The 23041-nt window shown below is 43.1% G+C and overlaps 1 protein-coding gene across 1 annotated transcript in view; it reads right to left on the reverse strand.

Annotated features, from left to right (window-relative positions):
- ADAMTS12 (ADAM metallopeptidase with thrombospondin type 1 motif 12) overlaps positions 1 to 23041 on the reverse strand; it is a 4274824-nt gene that overhangs the window by 3081958 nt on the left and 1169825 nt on the right. Inside the window, exon 3 of the mRNA XM_085630806.1 lies at positions 17531 to 17705. Within this exon, the coding sequence (XP_085486932.1) occupies positions 17531 to 17705 (175 nt within the window). The remainder of the gene's footprint in view (positions 1 to 17530; positions 17706 to 23041) is intronic.

The following is a 23041-nucleotide window of genomic DNA, read 5'->3' on the forward strand; positions in this document are numbered from 1 at the left end:
AATAACTAACAAACACTGAATTGTCACAATGTAAAACAGAATGCATAGTTAAAATCTTAATTCCAGATATATATATTAGAGCCTTGAAAAAAGTCTCTGTTATGCAAGCCAACAGAAGGGGCGAAATATGTGTCAGCTGTTGAACCAACTCAAGTAAAACTAGGAATCAACCGCTTACAAATAAAAGCTACAAAAATAGAATTATCTGTTGTCTTTTATTTTTATTCCATAAACAGAACAAATGATTAGCATAGAATCATAAGGGGTTGGACGTCCATAATTTGGTGAGTGACTTGTGCAAATTGGAGATTTAGGGCCTCACCAATGTGGAAATGCACATAACACACCACTAATCATCAACCACTTGAGAGATGGGATCAGTGATACCACTAGACATATAACATTACTTGAGAACAAGGAATAGTGATAACACATTGAGCCCGCACAGCTAAGCTAGCAAAGCATACTTGGGAGAGCTACCTTTTACTTACTAAGCCTATTGTCTTTATTTCATATGTATGCTGTAAGGGCTATTAGCTACATTTGCCTCCCACTTGGGAAATTGGTATGTAACAAAAGCATCTGTAACTATCTCCACTAACAACTTCTCAAAACGAAAAAGGTCTTGTCACATATGGACAGCATCCTGCAACACATGTGGATATGGAGAATTTTTTTTGACTAATAGCAAAACGTACATCCACAGAGTCAGCTCAAATTCTTTTTAGAAATAATTGGCTTATGAGTTTATACACATTCCGATACTTCCTAGAAATTAAAGACTAAAGTAATTAAGAGGCATAAACTAATATAACTTACATAACATACCTCATCTTGGAACCCATACAGTCTGTAAATGGGCATAAAAGTGGACCCCATTGCCCTCTCTTCAGAACACACATGGACTTGAGAAGAATCAGAAGAAGGACTGCCCTACAATCTGAAGAACCAGAAGGAAGATTTGAGTTGCATGCCTGGATGTAAAACATTGGAGTATTAGTTGAGGAGCTTCAGAAGCTTTCTCCAAAAATAATAACAAACTTACATAGTGTGAACCACAAAAGTCACTAAATAAACCTGTGCTAACCCTCTGGAAGCATGGCTCGAAGCAGTCAAGCTTAACTCATAGGCTATCTATAAAGTATGTATGCAGTAATCAAACAGCAAAAAAGTGAAAACACTATACAAGAAAAATCCCAAACAAATTTGAAAAAATAGAGTAAATGTTAATAAATAATAAGACACCAAAATGAAAAAAATCCAATAAGTAGAACTGGAGATAGGAATGTGTAAAGTTTGAATTAAAAATAGCGCGAGAAAGGCACAATATGCCAACCGTAGTCACCTGGTTGAACTAGATTGGGTCAAAGTCAAATGTTAAGACCAATCATGATGGATCGCTGGTTGAACAAAGGGACAAGGTTCATCCTGGTGGAAACTTTACCATTATACATTGAAACATTTATGGAGAAAAAGTGATCATTATCAAGTCGTTGGTGGGGCAAGATGAATCCATAGACGGGGTTGACGGCAGCAGTGTACCGAAAAGTGGGGTCCCGTTGCAGTCATTGACAAAATTGTGAAAGCTCCAAGTGGACAATCCAAAGTTTGTGCCTGAGGAATGCCTCGACATCATTAAAGATGGTCATGAGCACCAGTCCAAGGGAAGCCCTGTACATTAGGACTTAGAAATATTTCTGGAAGTCATATCTCCTACAGCGAGGTAACCTGCCAAGTTGAGGTCATCAGCTGTGGCTTCAACAATGATCACAGACTCAGTTGGTACTCCAGGCAAAAAGGTGGCAAAATGTTTCTAGGTCATACTTCTTACAGTTTGGGGGGAAAGTTGGAAGATACAGTAAAACTAGCAAAGTACATGGAAGAAAGACACCACTTGGGGGTTAGAACACACTCCAATAAAAGCCAGTAGCAGGGTCCAAGGCAGGTCCAGTTGCAAATGGTCAGCTAGGCAGGTGCAGAGAGAGAGAGAGGCCTCTGGAAACTTGTTGCGTCCCTGTAGTTCACACGGAAGATCTGACAACTGACTCTTCGTACCACTTCTGGGTTCTGGGTTTCAAGACAAGCAGGGCACTCCTTGTGCTCTCCACAGGCCCAGGAGTGTTCTGAGAAGAGGTCCGTGGTATTCCACTGTTATTCCTAGTGCCAGCCTGTGTATGGAGGGCAAGCCTTTGCTCTCCCTCTAAGCCAGTTCTGGTCAGTTTCTCCCATCTCAATGGGTTTGGTGGCAGCATGACCAGAAAGTCAAAAAGGAGGCAGGCCTAGGTATGAACTTCATATTCCAGTGACCAGGTAGACATCCTATGAACCTCAGGAAGGGCATAGGAACAGCCCCCGGCCCGTCCTGCCATGCGATGGCACCAACCCCCACATCCATAGCCCCATTTCCACTGTCTGGGAGCAATACACATCTCACCACAGGGTAGGTCAGGTGACATCTGGACACTGGCAGGAAAGCCTTTTGGATGAAGGGAGGAAAATGTGCCTTTTCCAAAATAGTAATATAATATATGACTTGACCATTATGTTGGATTTTAGATTGCTATTAAACTGAGCCCGTGATCCATGTGTCTAGCTATTCACAAACTGAATTTAGCACTTATTAAAGGTAATGGTGTAAAATAGTATTAACATTGGAGGTTTTTCCCTGCTAGCCAGGTAAAATATTAAATATGCATATCCTACAGAGGTATTTGACTCTTAGGACATGTAAAGCATTAAATATACATGCCCTACATGCCCTACTTTTTAAATACAATTCACCCTAATCCATGGGCTTTTAAGGTCTTCCTTAGGGGTGACTTATAAGAATTAAAAAAGGAAGGTTTAGGAATGGCAAAAGGTCTCATTTGGCTAGGTCAATATGGCAGTTTGAAACTGCACACGCCAGAAGGCTGCAGTGACAGGCTGGAGACATGTTTTACAGTGCTACTATAGTGGGTGGCATAAAGAATGCTGCAGCCCAAGAGTAGCATTTCATTTACATGCCCTGGGAACATGTAGTACCATATATTAGGGAGTAAATTAAATCTGCCAATCAGAGGTATACACAGGCATTTTACCTCTAGTTAGCAGGGCTAAAGTGCACAAGGATCTACAGCCAACAAAAATAGGTTTCAATAAAAAGGCAAAAAAATCCTGGGTGACCCTGCAGGAAGTACACATTTCAAAAACTGGAGCATTGCCTCTTTGTTAGAGATTGGGTTTCTGGGTGGCAGAGGTATGCACCCTGTCCAAGCACGAACCACAATCCTAGTCAGGGTAAGTCAGATACACACCATGAATTAACCTGTGCTCACCCTCTGATAGCTTGGCACAGAGCAGGCAGACTTAACTTAAGAGGCAATGTGTAAAGTGTTTGTACAGCACTTCAAACAGTAACACAGTGAAAACACCACAAAGACTACACCAATTTAGAAAAATAGATTATGATTTTATAAATAAAACAAGACTAGAACAACAAAAATCCAATATGTAGAAGTTAAAATATACATTTTTAAAGAATAAAAATAGGCAATAAGCACTTATAGCGGTTATCTGTTCATGCTGGACCAGGGCAAAGTCAAGAGTTCAGGCTGACCACGATGGAGTGCAGGCTGGCTCAAGGGGATGCAACAATTTTCTCCGTGCAACAATTGCGATGCACTGGTTACGTTTAAATGGTACCCCAGGACCCACCCATTTTAGTGCCCTCCAGCATAGCCGGAATAAGATGTGGCATATATATGGCCTCTCCATCACCTGCCCAAACTTTTAATACAACTTCCACATAGGTGCATCTTTTACAAAAAGGCTATTGCTACATTATACCTACAAAGATAAGCATGCACTCTATTCCTCTTCTGAGGAGAGTTCAGACCACGAACATTCCAAGACAACATGTTATGCATAGTACCACCTGCCATCCTGTAGAGAATATTGTGTGTAAGCTAGCTCCTCTATATGAGGCCATGGCCAAGGAACAGCTGACCAGTGTTGCAACATGTGGAAGCCCCATCTACTGTCCTAACTGTAGCAACCTAGCAATAAAAAACAATATAGAAGAGCCCCGCCATCCCAAATCCGACCCTTGGCCAGTGGCCCAGTCTCCCCCTTTAAACCCAATGGACTAGAGGGAGCAGTTCCCTGCCCCAAGAGCCCTCCTAAATCCCAAAAAATCAGCTAAAGGAAAACAATTGTAACCACTATTACTCTAGCTTCAGTCCAGGGATCCTAGGGCCACTCAGATCAGGAGCCCACAAGAAGCTCAGCAATTCACAAAGGCCTAGCCCCCACACCACCCTACTGAGGGTAAGATTGTATATCAACCGGTGACCTAGTAAACAGAAGAATAAAAACTGAAAAATTAGATAGCGCAGTGTCATTATTAACAACTTTGATAAACCCCAGTCATACTTAGGAAAGTCTGGAACTCAAGAAACCCCCAATCACTAAGGACAATATCAACATCCAAATCTCAGGGAGAAACATTGTATAACAAGCATCCTACCCTCACTCAACCAGTCCGAGCCCTGTGACTCTGAGTTTCATGGACCAAACATAGTGGCCAGAAGGAGCTGTGTGCAACCAAGGGCTCAGAGTCTGCCCACAGGGTTCTATCTGGGGAGACCAGGATACGGTCACATCTCGTGGACTCTGCAGAGCATGACCGATCAGCGGGCACGAGGCATCATCGAGACGATCTTCATCCGCCTTGTCACCTCTGTTTCCTCCATTCCGATAGCTGCTGCTCCACACCTATACCCAAGGACTCCAGCCAATCTGCAGCCTCCAGAGGGACCCGTAGAAAAAGACTTCATTCTCATGCTGAACTCAAAGCTGCGCAGGCAACAGCAAACTGTATTTAATATTGTGGCCCCGAAGCTGCCTTTTAATTTACGGAGGTCTTGAGCCTTTCTCATGTAATCAGGAAAGATTTGGATGGCTTTGTATCCATACATAGGAGGTGCCATGTGCCCGCACATGCTGTAGGATGGAGTCCCTGTCCATATAAATGTGAAACTGTGCAAAAAAAGCATGGTGCGTGCGCCAGGGCAAGCGGCAGGCATGAGGGCCCGATGCACTCGTTCAATGGAGAAAAAGTTAGAGAGTGCTTTAGGTTTAAGCTCTGTAGTTATCCATCTCTCTAGGAAAAGATCCTCTGTTGGGCTCTCCTCTCGCTCCGAGAACCCAAAAAAATGCAGATTATTGGAGCTGGAGCACAACAAACGCGGCAGTACATTGTAGACCTTCCACTTTTGCCTGGAGCTCTTTAACCTGCTGCCATAGGGTGGTGACTTCGCCCTCATTAGACTTCACTCTGTCTGCCACTTAACACAAGTCTAAGCAGAGATGGTTAATGTCTATGGCCTTGTGGTCCATTTTTGTCTCGAGCGCCACCCTGGAATCCCAAATGGCAGTCAGGATACCAGGAGTATTCTGCTCAGGGGTCTGGCCCTAATGATCCATCCGGGCCCCCCATTCCTCCATCTGGCGGCCCTAGCCTGGGACAGTGTATTGCACAATTTTATTGGCCTTGCCTTCCCTTGGAATTTTATCCAGCACCATGCTGGGACCAAAGTAGGGTGGCACCTTCGCCAGGGGACAGGTGGGCAATGAGAAGCCGTTACAGTGCCCCAGCCCCGTCCAATTAGACATGCCATGGCACAGAGATTCAGGGAGAAACACTCCAGTGTCCCCAACCAGGTATAAGGACCACAGAGAAGAAGTGAAGCAGCAGAGGGCCAGGCACCAACACACCAGGGCTTACCAAGGCCAAGCACCGAAGTTCTGGATGCAGAGCAGGTCTCTACTCTCTCGGGGACCCCAAGACAGGTCCTCTAGTACTCTTCTTTGCAGCTGTCCCCTCAGCGGTCCAGCAGAGAGCAGCACACAGGAGCAGCCACACTCAGAATTCCAGGTCACGATCCAGGCAGCACTGCAGCTCACCACTGCTCCATGCCATCCCCCCACACCAGCGCCTACACATGGGACATCAGCAGCCTGGAGGACACCTCTCATGCCAGCAGTCTCTGGGAAGGGGATGGGGAAGCACCGTCCACCTGCTCTTGACAGGCTCTGAACTCGGGCCTCTCACCTCGCATCCACGGCACAGGAGCTATCAACTGGGTGCCACCATTTTGACAGGCCCCAGTGACCCGCTTTGTCCACCACCACCCCTGGCAGTCAACGCCGCCAGACAGAATGCCACACCGCTGCAGGCCGTCACAGCCCTCAGGCCAATCTGTTGCAGCACCACAGCAATGCAGGTAGATACCTGGCTCAGATCCCCGCAGCACCGCACTGCAGGCCATCCAATGCGTTTGCCGCCAAGGCCTCTATCAGTCAGGTGGCGGGGCCTTAATGTTTGTTGCCTACGGGCTGTTGAGGGAGTGAATGGATCTCCTTTGCATTCGACACCCTCCGCAGTTCAATTTAGGGGCCCAGAGGCCGGGATTCAGAAGAAGTTTAATCTCCTCATAGGGAGCTGTCTAAAGTTGTGTCTAGTTGGCCATGTTGCCTGGTCATGCCCCGAACCTTAGGAATGACTTATATGTCAGAAAAGGGGAGTTTAAGGCTTGGTAAGGGGTTTTAAATGCCACAAAAACATAGCAGTAAAACCACACTCACAGGACCAGCATTGGCAGACCTGAGACATGTTTTAGAGAGCTACTTGTCTGCATGGCACATTCAGTGCTGCAGGCTGACTAGCAGCATTTAATTTACAGGCCCTGGGCACATGTAAGGCACTCTACTAGGAACCTGTAGATAAATTAAATATGACAATTCTGGATAAGTCAATCAAACCATGTTTTAGGTTTGGGGGAAGATCACCCTAAGGGTGTCAGGTCTAACAATCCTTTTCTATCGATCCAACTTTTCTTTGTCCAAAAAACAGAAAACACATACATTTATGTATCATAAGCAGACTAGAATTCTTTCAGAAATTTTTAAGCATTTCGCAAAACCAATTCTTCTAACCTCTTTTCATCTCTTATATATTATCTAATTACTTTGGAATAAGTGACTGCGGGATTTTTAACAAATTAATAAAATAAAAAGTGTGATAGTTATAACCACATAGAAATAGCTGCTGCCTAAGTTTTTTTTCAGAGTGTTGATGACTTGCCTTAAATCATGTATATATATCTCCATCACATTCTCTGCCTTAATCTTGCTTGCTCTCACACTCTCTCAATCCCTTCCCTTTTTGATCTCTCCTGAAGATAGATCTAGCTGTCTAATGTTGTGTACAATACTAATACTTAGAGAAGGACTTGGCTCAGCCAATTGCATATCATTAGTTGACTTTCTTGTTAAACTTGGGGCCATATGTACAGTGAAGTGGCGGAGAGAGGCGTTAGCCTTTCTGGCTAACGCCTCTCTCCGCCACTTCTGAAAAACAAGGCTGCACCACCAAGAATGTGGTGCAGCCTTGCATTTCCCCCTGCGATGGCGCTAAGTTGAGCAATTTAGCGCCAATGCAGGCACCCTTGCACCATAGTGCAAGGGTGTCTGCATGCAGGGGAGGATTGTTTATGTTTTGGGAGGTGTCCCTTCCTGCACATAAAAAATACTAAAATACCATTCTGTCACTTTCATGTGTGCAGCTTCATGCAGCACGCATGAAAGTGACAAAATGATTTTTTTTTTTAAAGTTTGTTTATGCACAGGAAAGGGCACCTTCCTGTACATAAACAAACAATGGCATTTTGCTTTTTCCATGTGTGCTGCACAAGGCAGCACACATGGAAAAAGCAAAAACGAGGAGAAATAATGCATTTCTCTTTGTTTCGCCATATTAAGACCAGTTTTTACCTGGTCTTAATTATAGCGCTGCCTCCTGTGTACGCCACCCTTGTACATAGGTGGCAGCGTTAAAGTAAATGGGTGTAGCGGTGGAACGCCCACCGCAACACCCACTGCCCACCTGTTTCATACTAACTGTAGCATGAAAGAGGGCCGTATATACTGTGCTGTGGCATCAAAACACATGTGCATACACTGCTGGCCATTTTGGAATGTGTTTTCTTTCACAAAACCTATTTCAAAATGGCTGCTTCCGTATCCACCTGTGTCATAACACACCAGCGGCCATAATGAAACATGTTTTTCTCATAAAGACAGAACATTCTGAGATGGATATCAGCATGTGATGCACCACCTGGCATTCTGAAATGTACTTAAGGAAAATATTTGTAACTATGCTTCTCAAAAAGAAAATAGCAACTCTTCTATTTTGCATTTGATTTGCCACTGCTTATTTTAGCTCACCCTCTTTCTTGTTCTCTACATCACTGATGATTCGGATTGGGCACTCAAGCACCCATGAAGTGCTGTTTGATCATTTTTATTTTTGTAATTCTTTTTATTAACATAACATAAAGACAAAAATCAGCACCGTGCGCAAAGCATATTCAAAAATTATAAGCAGGAGGAGTTCATACAATTACATTTTGAAACATCTGAGTAATAGTCAAAATAAAGTCCCAGAGAACGGTTTTAACAAATCAAGGTGTGGCCAGGTCATCCAGGTCAATGCTACGAGGCAGACTACAAATTTCTCTGCGGTATGTGTTCCAGGCCCCCAAATTAACGACCACTTCTTCGGGCACCTGCTGGCAACATAGACAGTCTTTTCTCAGAACATGCACCAGTCCATGTTTTTCTTCCATTCTGCAAGCGTGGGGGGGTAGCTGGCACCCCATTGTTGATCTATATTTCTTTTCGCCACCATCAGCCCCAGTGTCAACCAGGTCTTGCCCATCCTTCCCAAGTCTGTAGGTTCCCACACGTTCAACAAACATCTCTTCGCCTCGAGCCGGATATCTAGTCTCATTACTTCGCTCAGTACAGTGTGAATCTGCTGCCAGTATTTCTGGATGAGGTCACACTCCCATATTATATGCATGAACGTTCCCTCTGAGCTGCACTGACTTCTACATTCACTCTCCTCAGCCCTCCCCATTCGGACAAGACAGGGTCCAGTGACATACACTCTGTGGAGGATTTTAAGCTGGACTAGTCTCAACCTGACTGATATTGCCACTTCCTTCAGAGAGGATAAGGCCTCCTGCCACTCCTCGTCTTCCAGCTCTAGGCCATCCCTTTCCCACTTTGCCCTGAGTCCCTGTAGGGGTTCAGCAACATTGTTGATGAGTTTTTTATAGGTGAGGGATATCGTTTTAACTGGTAGGTAACCGTTAAGCAGTCTGTCTTCGAGAGGAGTATTCTCTGGGAGTGAGGTGCCTGCGGTTATGTGTGTCTGTAATGAATGGCGGATCTGGAGGTAACGGAAATATCCTGGGTTGGCAAGTTCATACTTCTGCTGTAAATATGTAAAAGGTACCACTGTCCCTTTAATCCACACATCCCCAATGGTTGAGATCCCGATAAGGTCCCACTTGTCGAATCCTTTTGACTTCCAAAGATCACCAAGGATCTCGGAGTCCCAGAGAGGCGTGGCTGCTGTCAGTTTCCATTCCCAACCCAAACTTTTAAGGGCAGTGTGCAAGACTTGCACTGAGTGCTTCATCGGCCCAGTCAGGGGAAAGCGCTTTGGTCTGGAGTACAGTGCTCTGTAGTAATTCCCACCCGGGAGTAGCCACCGGTCCATTGCATAGCCCGGGTCGTCCATTCTTCGGTACGTACAGTGGTTAATAGCTGCTAGGTGTGCTGCCGAATAGTATTTCTTGAGGTCGGGGAGACTAATACCACCATCGTACCAATTAAGGGCGAGTTTGTGGAGTGCTATCCTAGGCTTCCCGTCCCACAATAAATCTCTCTGCATACCCTCAATTTCTTTGAAATAGCTGGCAGGCACCGGATCTGGGAAATTTTGTAGTACATACAGGAAGCAGGGCAGAGACATCATCTTGAAGAGTGCCGCCCTTCCCAGCAGTGAAAGAGGGAGCGCCCTCCACGCTGCTGTGTCTCTTTTCAATCTTTATAGTGGCGGAAGTAGGTTACGGTTATAACGGACCTGGGGATCAGACGTCACATACATACCCAAGTATGTAAAGCCCTCCATAGCGATTTGGATTGGACAGCCCCTTGGAACAGCGGGACAGTTCACATTCAGTACATATAAAAGGGATTTGCTCCAGTTAATGGAGTAGCCAGAGAATCTCTCAAATATTGCAAATATATCCAACACTGCGAACAGCGACTTCGTGGGGGCGGCTAGAAACAATAAAATATCGTCAGCATACAGTGAGATGCGGTCTTCCCATGACGGAGCCCATCTCAATTCACGTATGGCCGGGTCCGTCCGAATCCATGCCGCTAAAGGTTAGAGCGCTAGGGCAAAAAGGAGAGGGAAAAGGAGACATCCCTGTCAGGTACCCCACCCCAATGCAAAAAGTGTAGATCTTCTATTGTTTACCACGACCTGCGCTAAGTGTTTGGAATAAAGGAGCCTGATCCACCGGATAAACCCCTCCCCAAATCCCATCTTCATTAAGACAGCAAAAAGGTAGGGCCATTCTATGGTGTCGAACGCCAATTGCTGGCTTTCATAACGTATCTAACCGCCCCATTACTCTGTGCAACCTCCTGAGGTTCAAGGCTGTGTTGCGGTGTTGCATGAAGCCCGATTGGTCATGGTGTACTAGGTCACCGATCACTTTGGCCAGGTGGTTGGCCAGCAGTTTAGCAAGAATTTTGGGCTCCGCATTTAGGAGGGAGATGGGTCTATAGAATGTACAGTTCGATCTGGGTTTGCCCTCTTTGTGAAATATAACAATTGTGGCAATACGCTGATCTAGCGGCAGCTCCCCTCGCTCCCTGCTGTCGGAAAACATAGTCCTCAGTCGAGGGGCCAACTTATCTGGCACCAGTTTGTACAGTTCAATTGGAAGGCCATTAGGGCCCGACGCTTTGCCCGTCTGGAGGCATCGAATTGTCGCCGCAATTTCATCATTTGTCAAGTCACTGTCTAAGAGTGCTCGCTCCTCGGATGACAGGAGGGGAAGGGCAATATGTAATGATTGGGAGTCTTCTTCCGAGTATTGAGTGTGTGTGTCGTATATGTTACTATAATGAGCTGCCAAGGTGTTAGCTATTGCTTGTGGGTCTGTGAGTGATTGACCGTCTTTATCCATTATTTCCAGCACCAATCTGGATGCCATCTCCCTTCTGTCCAGCCACGCCAGGAGTTTCCCGGCTTTATCACCCAGGTCATACACCCTGCCCGCAGATTCCCTCGCCAAGAATTTCGCCCTCTCCGTGGATATCACATTGTATTAATCTCTATTAAGATGCAAGGCGTGTGTCTTTTCTGGCGTCACCCCCACCTCTAATTCCTTTTCTAGACCGAGGACTGCACTCTCGGCTTCCACCAGGTCTTTCATTCTATTTTTCCGCTTACCCGCTATAAGGGAGAGCACCTGCCCTCGGATCACTGTTTTAAACGCTTCCCACAACGTCTGAGAGGAGTCAACTGTGCCTTCGTTTTCCTGGAAGTACTGATCCATAGCCAACATTAGGGCCTTGCGTATTGCAGGGTCTCGAAGGTGCCACGGGTGGATGGGAGCTACTCTACCTCCCTCCCCCGCCCAGCGCTACATGGGTCCATACAGGGGAATGGTCGGATATACCTCTTGTCATATGTCTGATTTCGCGGATAAATGTTAGTTGTGTGGCTGGGACAACGACGCAGTCGATTCGTAAATAACTATTATGTGCCCCCGAATGAAAAGTGTGTTGGACACTATCCGCGTGAAATGCTCTCCATGCATCGGCTAACCAAAGAGCCTCCAGAAAGTCCAGCAGCCATCTCGCAACTGTACCAGTGTCCCGTGGGGGATATCTGTCCAACCTTCCTGAGACCACCAAATTAAAATCCCCTATCAGCAGTAGGCTTTCCGGCAGCAAGAGCAGCACCGTCCCAAGGTCTTTGAATGTGCGAGCCTGCAGGCCAGGTGGGATATAGATTGACTAGCAAGTAACTATGCGCCCCTCCCATTGTCCGTTTATACCGACGTAGCGCCCTAGGTCATCCTCCCATGTGGATTGAATCATAAAGGGAAGGGAATTACGCACCATTATACCCATCCCTCGAGAACCAGTAATGAAGCCTGCATGCGCTACAAATTTGCAGCCCCATCTGTTTAGTGCTTTGCAAGTATTGCCCACCAGGTGGGTCTCCTGGAGGAGAACTACATCCGGTGCTTGCCTCCTGATGTATTGTAACACCACACAGCACTTAATCTTGTCCCTCAACCCATTTACGTTTCAGCTCAAAACCTTAAGATTGCCGTCCCCGTGCATGTGCAATCAAGTGGTCCAAAGCCAACATCTCCCCTGTAAAGATACTTTTGCGTGCTGATTTAAAACAAACAATACGAACATTACCCCGATCCCAACAGCCCCCCTGCACTTTGGGCCTGAAACTGCCCATATTCCTAGCTAGCTAGCTGATCCCTGAATACTTCGTCCTTTCGCTGACCACCTGCGTTGCCGAGACGTTGACCACAACCTGTCATTATTAGCATATGGTGTTGAAGTACATTGAGACCTACTCAGTAGTAATTTTACACACCCCTACCTTTAAACCAGATATCTTGGAGGCAGGAGTATCAGTTGGTGGATTTGTTGAGATTTTTCAGCATATCTATCCTTCCGGAGAGGAGCATTTCTCTTGTAGCATTTCTATAGTGGTTAATACCCCTGTGGGTAGCACTGAAGCACGTACACACTGGATAGCAAGCTGCACAATTAAGTGTGTTTGGTTGTAAGTGTACTGAGTCTATTTGGAAGTGTTTTCTGATCATGTGATGATCACTGATATGTTGCTATTGTGTTACAGAACCTATCGCCTGGCAGTGTGATGGGTGATGGTATGTGAGAAATAGAAATACAAATTATAATAAGGACAAAAACATAAAGGCAGCTGCACACCTCCAGCCTGGCACTGAAGGCAGTGGGATTCTCACTGTGTGTACACCAAAAAGAGAAGCTATTCAGAGAAGGCTCAGGAATCTATATGGATATATGTGCAGCGCATAAATGATGCTGCGTGAGTAAATGAATACCTAAAGGGAAAGAACTATTTTTCAAAGACAAGAATACTGTCTACTGCTGCACCAATACACCCCATGAATGAGGAAGAAAGTGAAAGAGCAATCAAGCCAGACAACCTGAGCAGAATCAACATAATGTTTATGAAGCTCGGCTTCCACTTTCTCTTGCTTGGCCAAACAAAGCAAATATTTTGAGCAATAGCTTGTGTCCTAAGCCTCTCTTAAGACGTCAAAGGCAGCCTGGAATCAGCCAGGCAAGCTCCAGTTGCAGAATTATGGTGTGCTAAAACAATTATTCTATATATGCAAAATTGCAAGGTTTTATTCATATTAACTTCATGAATTTCCATGCCCACCGCACATTTCATGACATGACATCAAATTTTCAGACTTTTTTTTGCTAACCTGCAAGACCAGAATTCAGCAAGACGCTGGGCCCGATTCACAGAACTAACTTAAGACAAAATCCTAAACTTACTACCATTTTGGTATTCACAGAAGGCACTTACTCATTTTGGTATTCACAGAAGGCACTTACTCATTTCGGTATTCACAGAAGTTAGGAGTCCTAACTTTAGGACTCCTAAATGCCTTCTGTGAATACCGAAAGTCTTAAAATTAGGATTTTTCGCAGTTTAGTAGTAGTATAGTTAGGACTCCTAACTTTAGGACTCCTAAATGCCTTCTGTGAATACTGAAAGTCTTAAAATTAGGATTTTTCGCAGTTTAGTAGTAGTATAGTTAGGACTCCTAACTTTAGGACTCCTAAATGCCTTCTGTGAATACCGAAAGTCTTAAAATTAGGATTTTTCTCAATTTAGTAGTCCTAAATTTAGACTTAGGACTACTAAATTGAGAAATTAGGCTTACAGAAGGCTTACTGAAATGAATAAATATGATAACAAGGTACATTAGGTACACTCTCAAGTGAAAATTGGATTGGTACAACATAGCAGGCCTTTTGAACCTGCAAATATTGAGTTGACTCGCTATACAGAATAGCATCAAGATGTGCTATTAATCTGAACACTATATTCAACACAAACAGGATACCATGCCAGTCGACCCCCATCCTTCCATTCCACTGACTTACACCACGCACTGCATTTATGCACAAAGCCTACTATTTCCTAAGTTACAAACTGGATATAATTCTTGGACAAAATATTGCTTCCCTCCTCACTGGGCACAACAATACAAGATTTCACACTTTTCTAAAGCAGCTCAAAGTCTGCTCCTTTTCATGGCTGGCTAGCAGAAACTATACCAACAATTCTTTGCCCACTTTTTGGTATGAGAAGTTCCAAATAGATCGTGTGACCCAATGAATTCATCATCTGCCAGTTCTTTCATACAACCTACTCCATCATACAACTTCTTCCAGTCTCAGAAAGCTTTTACAAGTCCACATTTATATAATCTATAACACAATATAGCATTGTTATCAACTTTAAAGGAGATGCTACTTGTTGTTCTAACCCAATGGTTATTCTACTCCTTCAATTTATTTCACATCTTTTTCCTTGCTTACTACTAGCCACACAGATCCTCATCTTAGCCTTAATACCATTGTTCAAAATCAAATGCTGTTTTCATAAACATAGGGTTCTATATTTGAGTAGTTATTCCTCTATATGCTCAAGAGACACATGTTCCCTACCACTTGTTGACAGCTGCGAATCCCTCCTTTATCAGTTCATGTACCAAATGAGGACCACTAACATACTTCATCAGAATACTTTATTCGACAACTTAATGCCTTGAAAGTGAACAGATCATACAACAATACATTTCATTTACACAGTAAAAAAAGCTAAAGTATTCCTGATATCAAGCCCTATAACCATGATCTAAAAATGCAATATAAACGGAACATTATGAAATACAATGTGCAAATGAGCAAGTGCATTCAAATACAGTGGTCCCTATTTTTTCCTAACATCCACCATAGATATTATATAAAAATCAAGTACAAGAAAGCCTGCACAGACAAATTCCTAGAGGGTTCCGGTATGAATATTACTAATGTCAAACCGGAAGCCAAGAACTGATATAAAATAAGGTGCCAACCGTTTTATGAAGTGTAAGGCACGATAAGCAACTGAGACGGATTCAAAGAATGCCTTATGATAGCATTCCCAATATCGGGCCAGAAGGCCACGATCTAAAGTGCATATAGTGCATAACAATATACAAAATGCAGAGTACAAGAGAGTGAACTCATTCAGGTATTGTAATCCCATATTATAAATCATAATGGGCCTAAAAATAAAAGCATAAAGAAGTAAAAATCAAAACGTAATGACTAATTGGAAGCCAACTTTTTCCTACACCTGATGGCTCCAACTGAAGAAAGAGAAACTTACAAAAAAACAACAAAAAAAAACAATTGAAGATACGATGAAATACAGTAAGGGCGGCCTTACTTTAACAAAAAGAAAACCTTTAAAAACAGTATTAAATATAACAATCACAGGGACTTTACATGTATACATACATCTAGTTTTTAGCTCGTGATAAAACAATCCTAAAAGCGTCCTTGACTGACAATCGTCACCCTCCTTCTCTTTCGCGGATTGCCCAGGACCAACTCAGAAACTTGGCGACCCCTATTATAGTGGTGGAGTCGCCACCATTTTTCAGAAGACTTTTAGCAATCATTGCAGTGTTCGTACCCAAATTTCTGCACAGGGGTTTAAGCCACTCGCTTCTGGGTAAACGATAAGCAGGGCAGACATATAAAAGATGGTCAATATTTTCAACAACATCTGGGCAAAATGGACACTTGTCTCCCTTGCCAGTTGTCCAGTTGCGGGTGAATTTCCTAAGTGGGAGGGTTTCTACTCGAAACTGGTGAAACAACCTGCGATCTCTAGGTTTCGTAATTAAATCCCAGTAACCTTCCATCCGGGGGTCATCTTTAAAAAAGCTCTTGTCAGTGAGGAACCACCCATGATGGAATGCCTCCGGTTTTTAATTAGGTCCCAGAATGCAGCTTTATATATTACTTTCATTGGAAATACAGCCGATTCTGGGGACACCCATAAGTCCCTCATCCCCATCTCAATAAGTAGAGTTTTAATTCTGGAGAGCCATAAAATCTTATTTGAACGATCCAGACCCCTTATTTCGAGTAAAGCATTAGCAAATGGAAGTAATTCTGGGACAGTCCAGAGCCTTCTCCAAAAGGCCAGCATTCTAAAATGAACAATGTCCTCGATTGCATTGCATCCCAGGTCAAGAAGGAGGGGAATACGGGGGGTCGATCTGGGGAGGCCCACAATAGATCTTAAAAACTTATTTTGGGCCAATGTTAAATCAGTTAAATTGCTACAACCCCAAATCTCAGCGCCATAGAGTATGGCTGGTATGATTTTCAGGGTGTACAATTTTACAACTGGAGCTATTGGCTTGGTCTGGGAGAGCCTATGTTCCTTTAACAATGCCCCAGCTAACATACTTCCTTAATGCACATTGCAATAATTATTTAAACTGTCACTTGCCTAATAAAACTAATAACAATAACCATATGCACTTCATGCAATAACCCAAAAGAAGAAGAAAATGCAAATATTTTCTTATTTACTGTTTGTTTGGTAGACATAGCTGATTTCTACAAACTGAATGGAAATAGGTTCAAAGTCCCAGGTTCATACTCATACCATTGGTAAAATAAGTTGGGTTTCACAAACAAATGACAGGGCTCTACATTGGGATGAGGATCACATTCATATTCAAGAAGCACAGGGTACAAAGCCAGTCCTCCCACACCATCAACTGACTACACCCCCCAAATTGCACTAGACTTTGTTCACACACAGAATCTATTTGCACATAGACACACAAAAATCATATTCATGTATGTGAATTAAACTCACATGCAAAACACACATGCCATAGCACCTTGATTCACTTCTGTATCCTTCACTTACCAGCACTGAAAGCTTCATTTACTATGGGTTCACAAATCTTTTCCAATTATGATATGCATTTATAAATTCTGTAAGGGAGACCCACTTCTAATATTTGCACATATGAGAAAGTTATGTGAGTCAATGTGTGTGGTCTTTAAGCACAATAAACGTAATGTTAAGTGAACTTTCACTTTACTTGAGCACGTGAGATATTCAAGAAATTTGATAAATGTGTTATTATATAAATGTGTTCATACCTGGACTCTCTTTTAGAATAGCTAAAAGTACTGTTTTTCAAATAGGGAAGACTTAGCAGGTTATCACCCAATATCATTTTGTATACCACCATTTCAGAATTAATCTTATGTATAAGAAGTTATTTTTAGAATTAGAAAAGATTAGGAATTTAAAAAAAGGACAAATTAAACCTTATCTCAGCTATAAAAGAGTGCAAAGGGATAAAAACCTTGGTCCCACATCGTAACAGGATTACCTCTCAGTACATAGTTACAGATCTCAAAACACTTAGATTAGCTGTATGACATTTTACAGAAGCCCTTGCTTTTATCAGAATGTGAAACAGTAGTATTGGCCTACCGTCAGCACCACAAGATGAACTCTTTCTTTTGGTTACCGATCGGCGATGCCTATGTGTGTCCTCAGGAGGCTGCATCTTGTAGATGACATGTGGATGTTCTGTTCCTTCCGTTGTTGTATAACTCTGGACAGGTTCAATGAAATACTCTCCATGTGGCAGTCTGAAATATCCTGCCTGCAAAAAACATTCAATATGTCTAAATGAATTATCAAAGTTTATTTAAGATAATATAAGATCCTTAAAAACGTAGCAACAATACATACATGCGTTCCATTCAACTACAGCATATGGTATTTGAACTCATAATTGATTATATCACGCAAACAGTATTAATAAGCATAAAGAATTGATGGAAATACATTTAATTCATCTTTAGTTGTAAAATTACTTATCATCATTACAGTACATTAAGAGAAGGGAATAAAATAAAGGCATGCTGGAACCTGTCCATTATCAAAACAATAATTAATTCATTTAAAGACTTTATCATAAAGTCCATTAACGTGGCTACCCTACACAGCACTGTTTCCATATTGTTGAAACAAAATGTAATGTTTTCCTCACAGTGGCAGGATGGCAGGTAGATGCTCTGAGATAAAGGGAATTCCGCCAGGCAGGGGGGAGATTTCTAAATGTTGTGGGTGGTCCTCCACCATAGGAGCGAAGGCTATGTCTATGGATGAACTGCATTATGGCAGATGTACTGCCCAATTATAAATGAGGCTCAGAGTCTCCATGTTTAAGGATGGCTTATGAAGACCAATCTTGTCTAATCTATGACTGAGAGGGTGCTCCTGGCAGCCAGAATGTAGTTCAGTAGGTGGTGAAATATAACAAGTCTAAGTTATTTACCTTTTTGCTATGCTATCCTACAAGCTCACACAAAAAAGTGCATATTTTTGGCTTAGTGGATTTTAAAATGGAAGGCGTATATAGGTGTAGGAAAGTCACCCTTTTGTGCCCTGCTCACCTCCATTTTTTGACTGATGCTGGTGGTTACTGACTCTGGAAGTGCTCTGGGCTCTGCTAATCAGGCCTAGGGCCAGTGCTGTGTCCTTGACAGGTATATGGTGATTGGCATCATTCTAATTGGCCAAGACAGCCTACCTGTAAGTCCCTAGTGTATGGTAGGGCATGTGGGTTTAGGGACCTTAGTTGACTTAATACACTTAAGTGTGCACTGCAATGATGTGTAGTGTTGCAGGCTGGTTTTAAAATAAAGCTGTGTCCAAATAAGAGTTTGGAATTAAAAGTACTTCCAAAATCCAAAGCTATCTTTCTATTACATATCAGTCACCCCTAAGGTTTAGTGCCTCAAGAGTAGAGTGCCTTGTTATGAAAAGAGGGAACATTATAAAATATGTTTTATATGCCCTGGTGGGGAAAAACAGCCAAAGTTGTTTTTCCCATTGTGGTGCTGCTAGACTAATAGGCTAACATAGGAAGGCTCTATTAAAACTTAAAAAAGTCTAACGTTTGATTGAAGCCAGCTAGCAATATCATTCAAAGTATCACAATAATGGTTATAATAAATCTAACAAATTGCCAAGGTCGGATCTATTATAACTATTACTGGAAAGTAGTTTTAGAGTGTACTATCCTGAAGTTACCTAATGCAGCCCTGTAGCAGTTTCTTCTGATTGGCCAGTCTTTAACAGCCTGAGCCAAGCTTCCATCTGTGAAGAGGCCTGGGAATGCAGCAATAGAGCTAGTTGGGGGAGGAGATCTGATTCCTAGAGAAACCAGGTAGAGGAAGGTGTCTGGGGACATAAGCTGGTGTTCAAAGACAGGAGGACCGATGTCACCCTTCTTCTTTGATCCCCAGCCAGATGGGAGTCCCCTTGATTGGATTAGGAGAGGATCTTGAAGAGGAATGCACTCCAATGTTAGCCACACGTTTGGGTTGGGTTACACTGGCACATACTTCATTCAAGGAGAGAATTGCCCTATCTTGATTTTGATAAGAATATTGCATTCTGGGTCACATATGCCAACAATCACAGGAAGTGGTCATAGCAGGGGGTGGCAACTTCACTCCTATTGGTTGGGGTGTCCCCCCTCTTGCCAACCCAGAATGAAGAATACATATTGGAGATATGAAGGAGCTCCTCAGATCACTTCCTGGAACATCTGAAGAAGACGGACTGCCCTGCTGGACCCTTGGCCTGCACCACAGAAAGCTTGCACTCAGGACTGCACCTGCAGCACTTTCAAGGCTCCACAAAGAAAAGGCTGTGCCCGATTCATGGAAAATGAGTTGTTTCCTTGAACAGCAACAGGTGGAAAAGTGCTGGGAGAAGTCACCAGCAGCAGACAAAGAGAAGACTACTGTAGCTGACCAGCTACAACTGGATTTTCCTGTACTGCCCAGGTGCATAGTGGGAGATTGAGTCCAGACTCCAAAAGGCAGTCCAGGGCTTCTGAACCCTGGGCTGGTGCTGCTGGACACTTTTCAACACAAAGTACGCAACCAAGAAGAAGTTCTGAAAGTTGGGAACTTTTTACAAAGTTTTGAAGAAGTCGGGCATGTCGTCTAGAGTCAAATTGCCATCTTCAACACAATAATCGGCTTGACCGGGCTGGTTTGTCCAGCTGAAAGTTCTGGAGCTTCTCGCCATCCGCGCAGAGGATAAAGACTTCCAGGGACTCACTGAGGCATTACCTGCAGCAGACCACCATCGTGAAGGAGGACTCCAGATCCAAGGAACCCGAGAGCTTGACATTGAGAGACAAGCTCCAAGAAAAAGACTCAGGGTCTGATTTTGATCTTGGCTGATTTGATACTCTGTCACAAATGTGACCCATATCCCGAGCACCATACTACAAGTGCCATGGGATATAATTCATTTGTAATATGGCGGACAGGATATCCGCCATGTTTGTAATGGAGTATCCCATCCACCAGGATTTAAATCAGGACCTAAGTCCAAAGGTAAAATCTTGACCGGGACATAGCACTCAACCTATCTGGCCAACGCTCTTTAGCGGTCAGCCTAAAACTTTGACTTTGTTCCGGTCCAGCGCGGCCAGATAGCTGGGAGTGGTTCTTAAACCAGTTTGGTGCTGAAATGCACATTTTTTTTATTTAAACCTTAATCATTCATATTTCCAGTTCCCTACTTTGGACTTTTTGTCATTTATGTGCCATTTTAAAGATAAACATATTCTCTATTTTTATCGATTGGTGTTGGTTTTATATTGTGTTGGGTCTTTTACTTATTTACTGTTTTGGTGATATTAAATGCTTTACACACCTGACTCCTAAGTTAAGCCTGACTGCTCGCTTGCCAAGCTATCAAGGGATGAGCAAAGATTAATTTATTGAGACTTGACAGGACCTTCTTACTGAATTGACTGGACCTTATTACTGACTGTGATATTATTACTAGCTGGAGGTGTACACCTATACCTACTAATAATCTACTTTCCTACAACAGGCTTGCCATCTTTAGCTATGTGCACAAAACATCTAAGTGTAAGGAGAAGACATTATTTTTAGGAAAGGCATGAAGGAACCTGTGCCTATATTTATCATTGAGTATGCATGAAGATATGAAATATCCACTCAGTAATGGATCTTAGGTAAGGTTTTATGCTATATCTTTAAATCACATGGAGGTAGCACACCTGTTACATATGTGTCCCTACCACTTAGCTTGTAAGAACATTTTGTAATTAAGGAGAGCATTCTTCACTGTAAAGTGCCATCAATTGAATAGAAACCACACACAGGATTTTGATACCCAACATCTAAACATTCATTGGCAATTATAAAATAAAAGAACAAATATGTATTATGATAATTACAAATCAATGTCCCACCATTATGAGCAAAATGGGAGAATTTGCCCTATTTTTTGCAATAATATTTCTTATAAGTAGAATCCCTCTTGCGTTCAGCATTGTTTGCTCGAATTCGGTTAGCAACCCAGACCACGATCATAGTTCACCATGTGCACTATCTAATTTCTTGTAGTAATCCAAGCACAACAGCATGTTCAGCTGGACGGAGTCTATAGCGAAGTAATTTGCAGGTGGCGCTCAGAGTATGCACTCTAATCAGAACCCAAAACTTCATACAACACTCCTATAGATTCCTATAGAATGGAGTCATTCTATATGAGAATTTTTGGAACCACTGATATTGCTTTACACTTTTCATGAAATGGTAAACAGATTTATCCTTAATGAAGACAGATAGAGAATTAATCATGGTTTATGTTGTCCTTATCGGAATAATTACTCCTGATGAAGCTAATGACGTGAAATATATTAAGAATGGACTCTATGGTCTATCTGTAAATGATGTATTCATATTAATACAAAATGCAGTAAGACCTGAATGCCTTGGTTGGTCGTCCCCCAAACTTGTTACTTTCTACCCTCCTGCTTGCTCAAATTTGTTTTGGGGGCTTTAGAACTCTGTGCACTTTACCACTGCTAGCCACTGCTACAGTGCTTGTTTACACTCCTAAAGACATGGTAACATTGGATTATGCCAAATTGGCACATTTCATTTACCACAGTAAAGTAGTACTACATGTACCCAGGACCTGTAATTGTTTTTTAAATATCTTTTTATTGGTATCATTAGAAAGGGTACAGCGTATAGCGCTTTCAATCCACTGTAAAAACAAGGTTAATAATACAATAGAAGACTGTGTTTCGGGCATGACATTTTTCTGTTTACCATTCCACACCCCTGCAATACAGAACACCTAAAGTCACCACTCCCCCAACCCCAACTAAAGTCATTTCACCCTCCCATTACCCATTCCCAGTCCGTTTCTCTCCACAACTGTCAAATCTGATTTGGGCAGTAGCATATAGTGTACATTGATTGCTGGAGTCATGGACTTGTCTAAGAGAGTTGACTGTAGCCTGTAATACCAGAAATGTAAATGCTTAAGATATTTACACCACAGTGACATTAACCATTAAAAAGACCAGTGACTCAACGTTGCCGCAGCATGATCACTAAAGGTTCCATCTCAATCATGAAGAGCAATGGCGAGATGGGGCATCCCTGATGGGCGCCCCTACCCACGGTGAAGGAGTGTAAGACACATTGTCCTGTTTTGACCCTTGCAGTTGGAGCCGCATATAACAGACAAATCCATTCACACCAGGTATGGCTGGTGCTCATCCAGTGTAGCAATCCCAGCATATAATCCCAGTGGAGAGAGCCAGAGGCCTTCTCTAAATCAAGCAGAACACATGCTGCCCTCAGAAGGGCTTCTGAAGACCTGGCCATGACATCCCAGAACCTTCTAAAGTTATGCAAGGTGTTACGGCGCAGGATAAAACCGGATTGGTCAGAGTGTATCAAAAGGGGGAGATTTGGACCCAACCAGTTAGCAAATCGTTTAGAAAGAATCTTAAAATCCATGTTAAGTATCGATAAGGGATTATGCGGAGACATGCCCATCATGTCTTTATGGGGTGTAATCATCATGGAGATGGTAGCTCTGGTGGCCCTGTTCAAGGGAAGCAGAGCAGACCTGAAGCAG

Source organism: Triturus cristatus, chromosome 2_1 (genome assembly GCF_964204655.1).
Source record: "Triturus cristatus chromosome 2_1, aTriCri1.1, whole genome shotgun sequence".
NCBI lineage: Eukaryota > Metazoa > Chordata > Amphibia > Caudata > Salamandridae > Triturus > Triturus cristatus.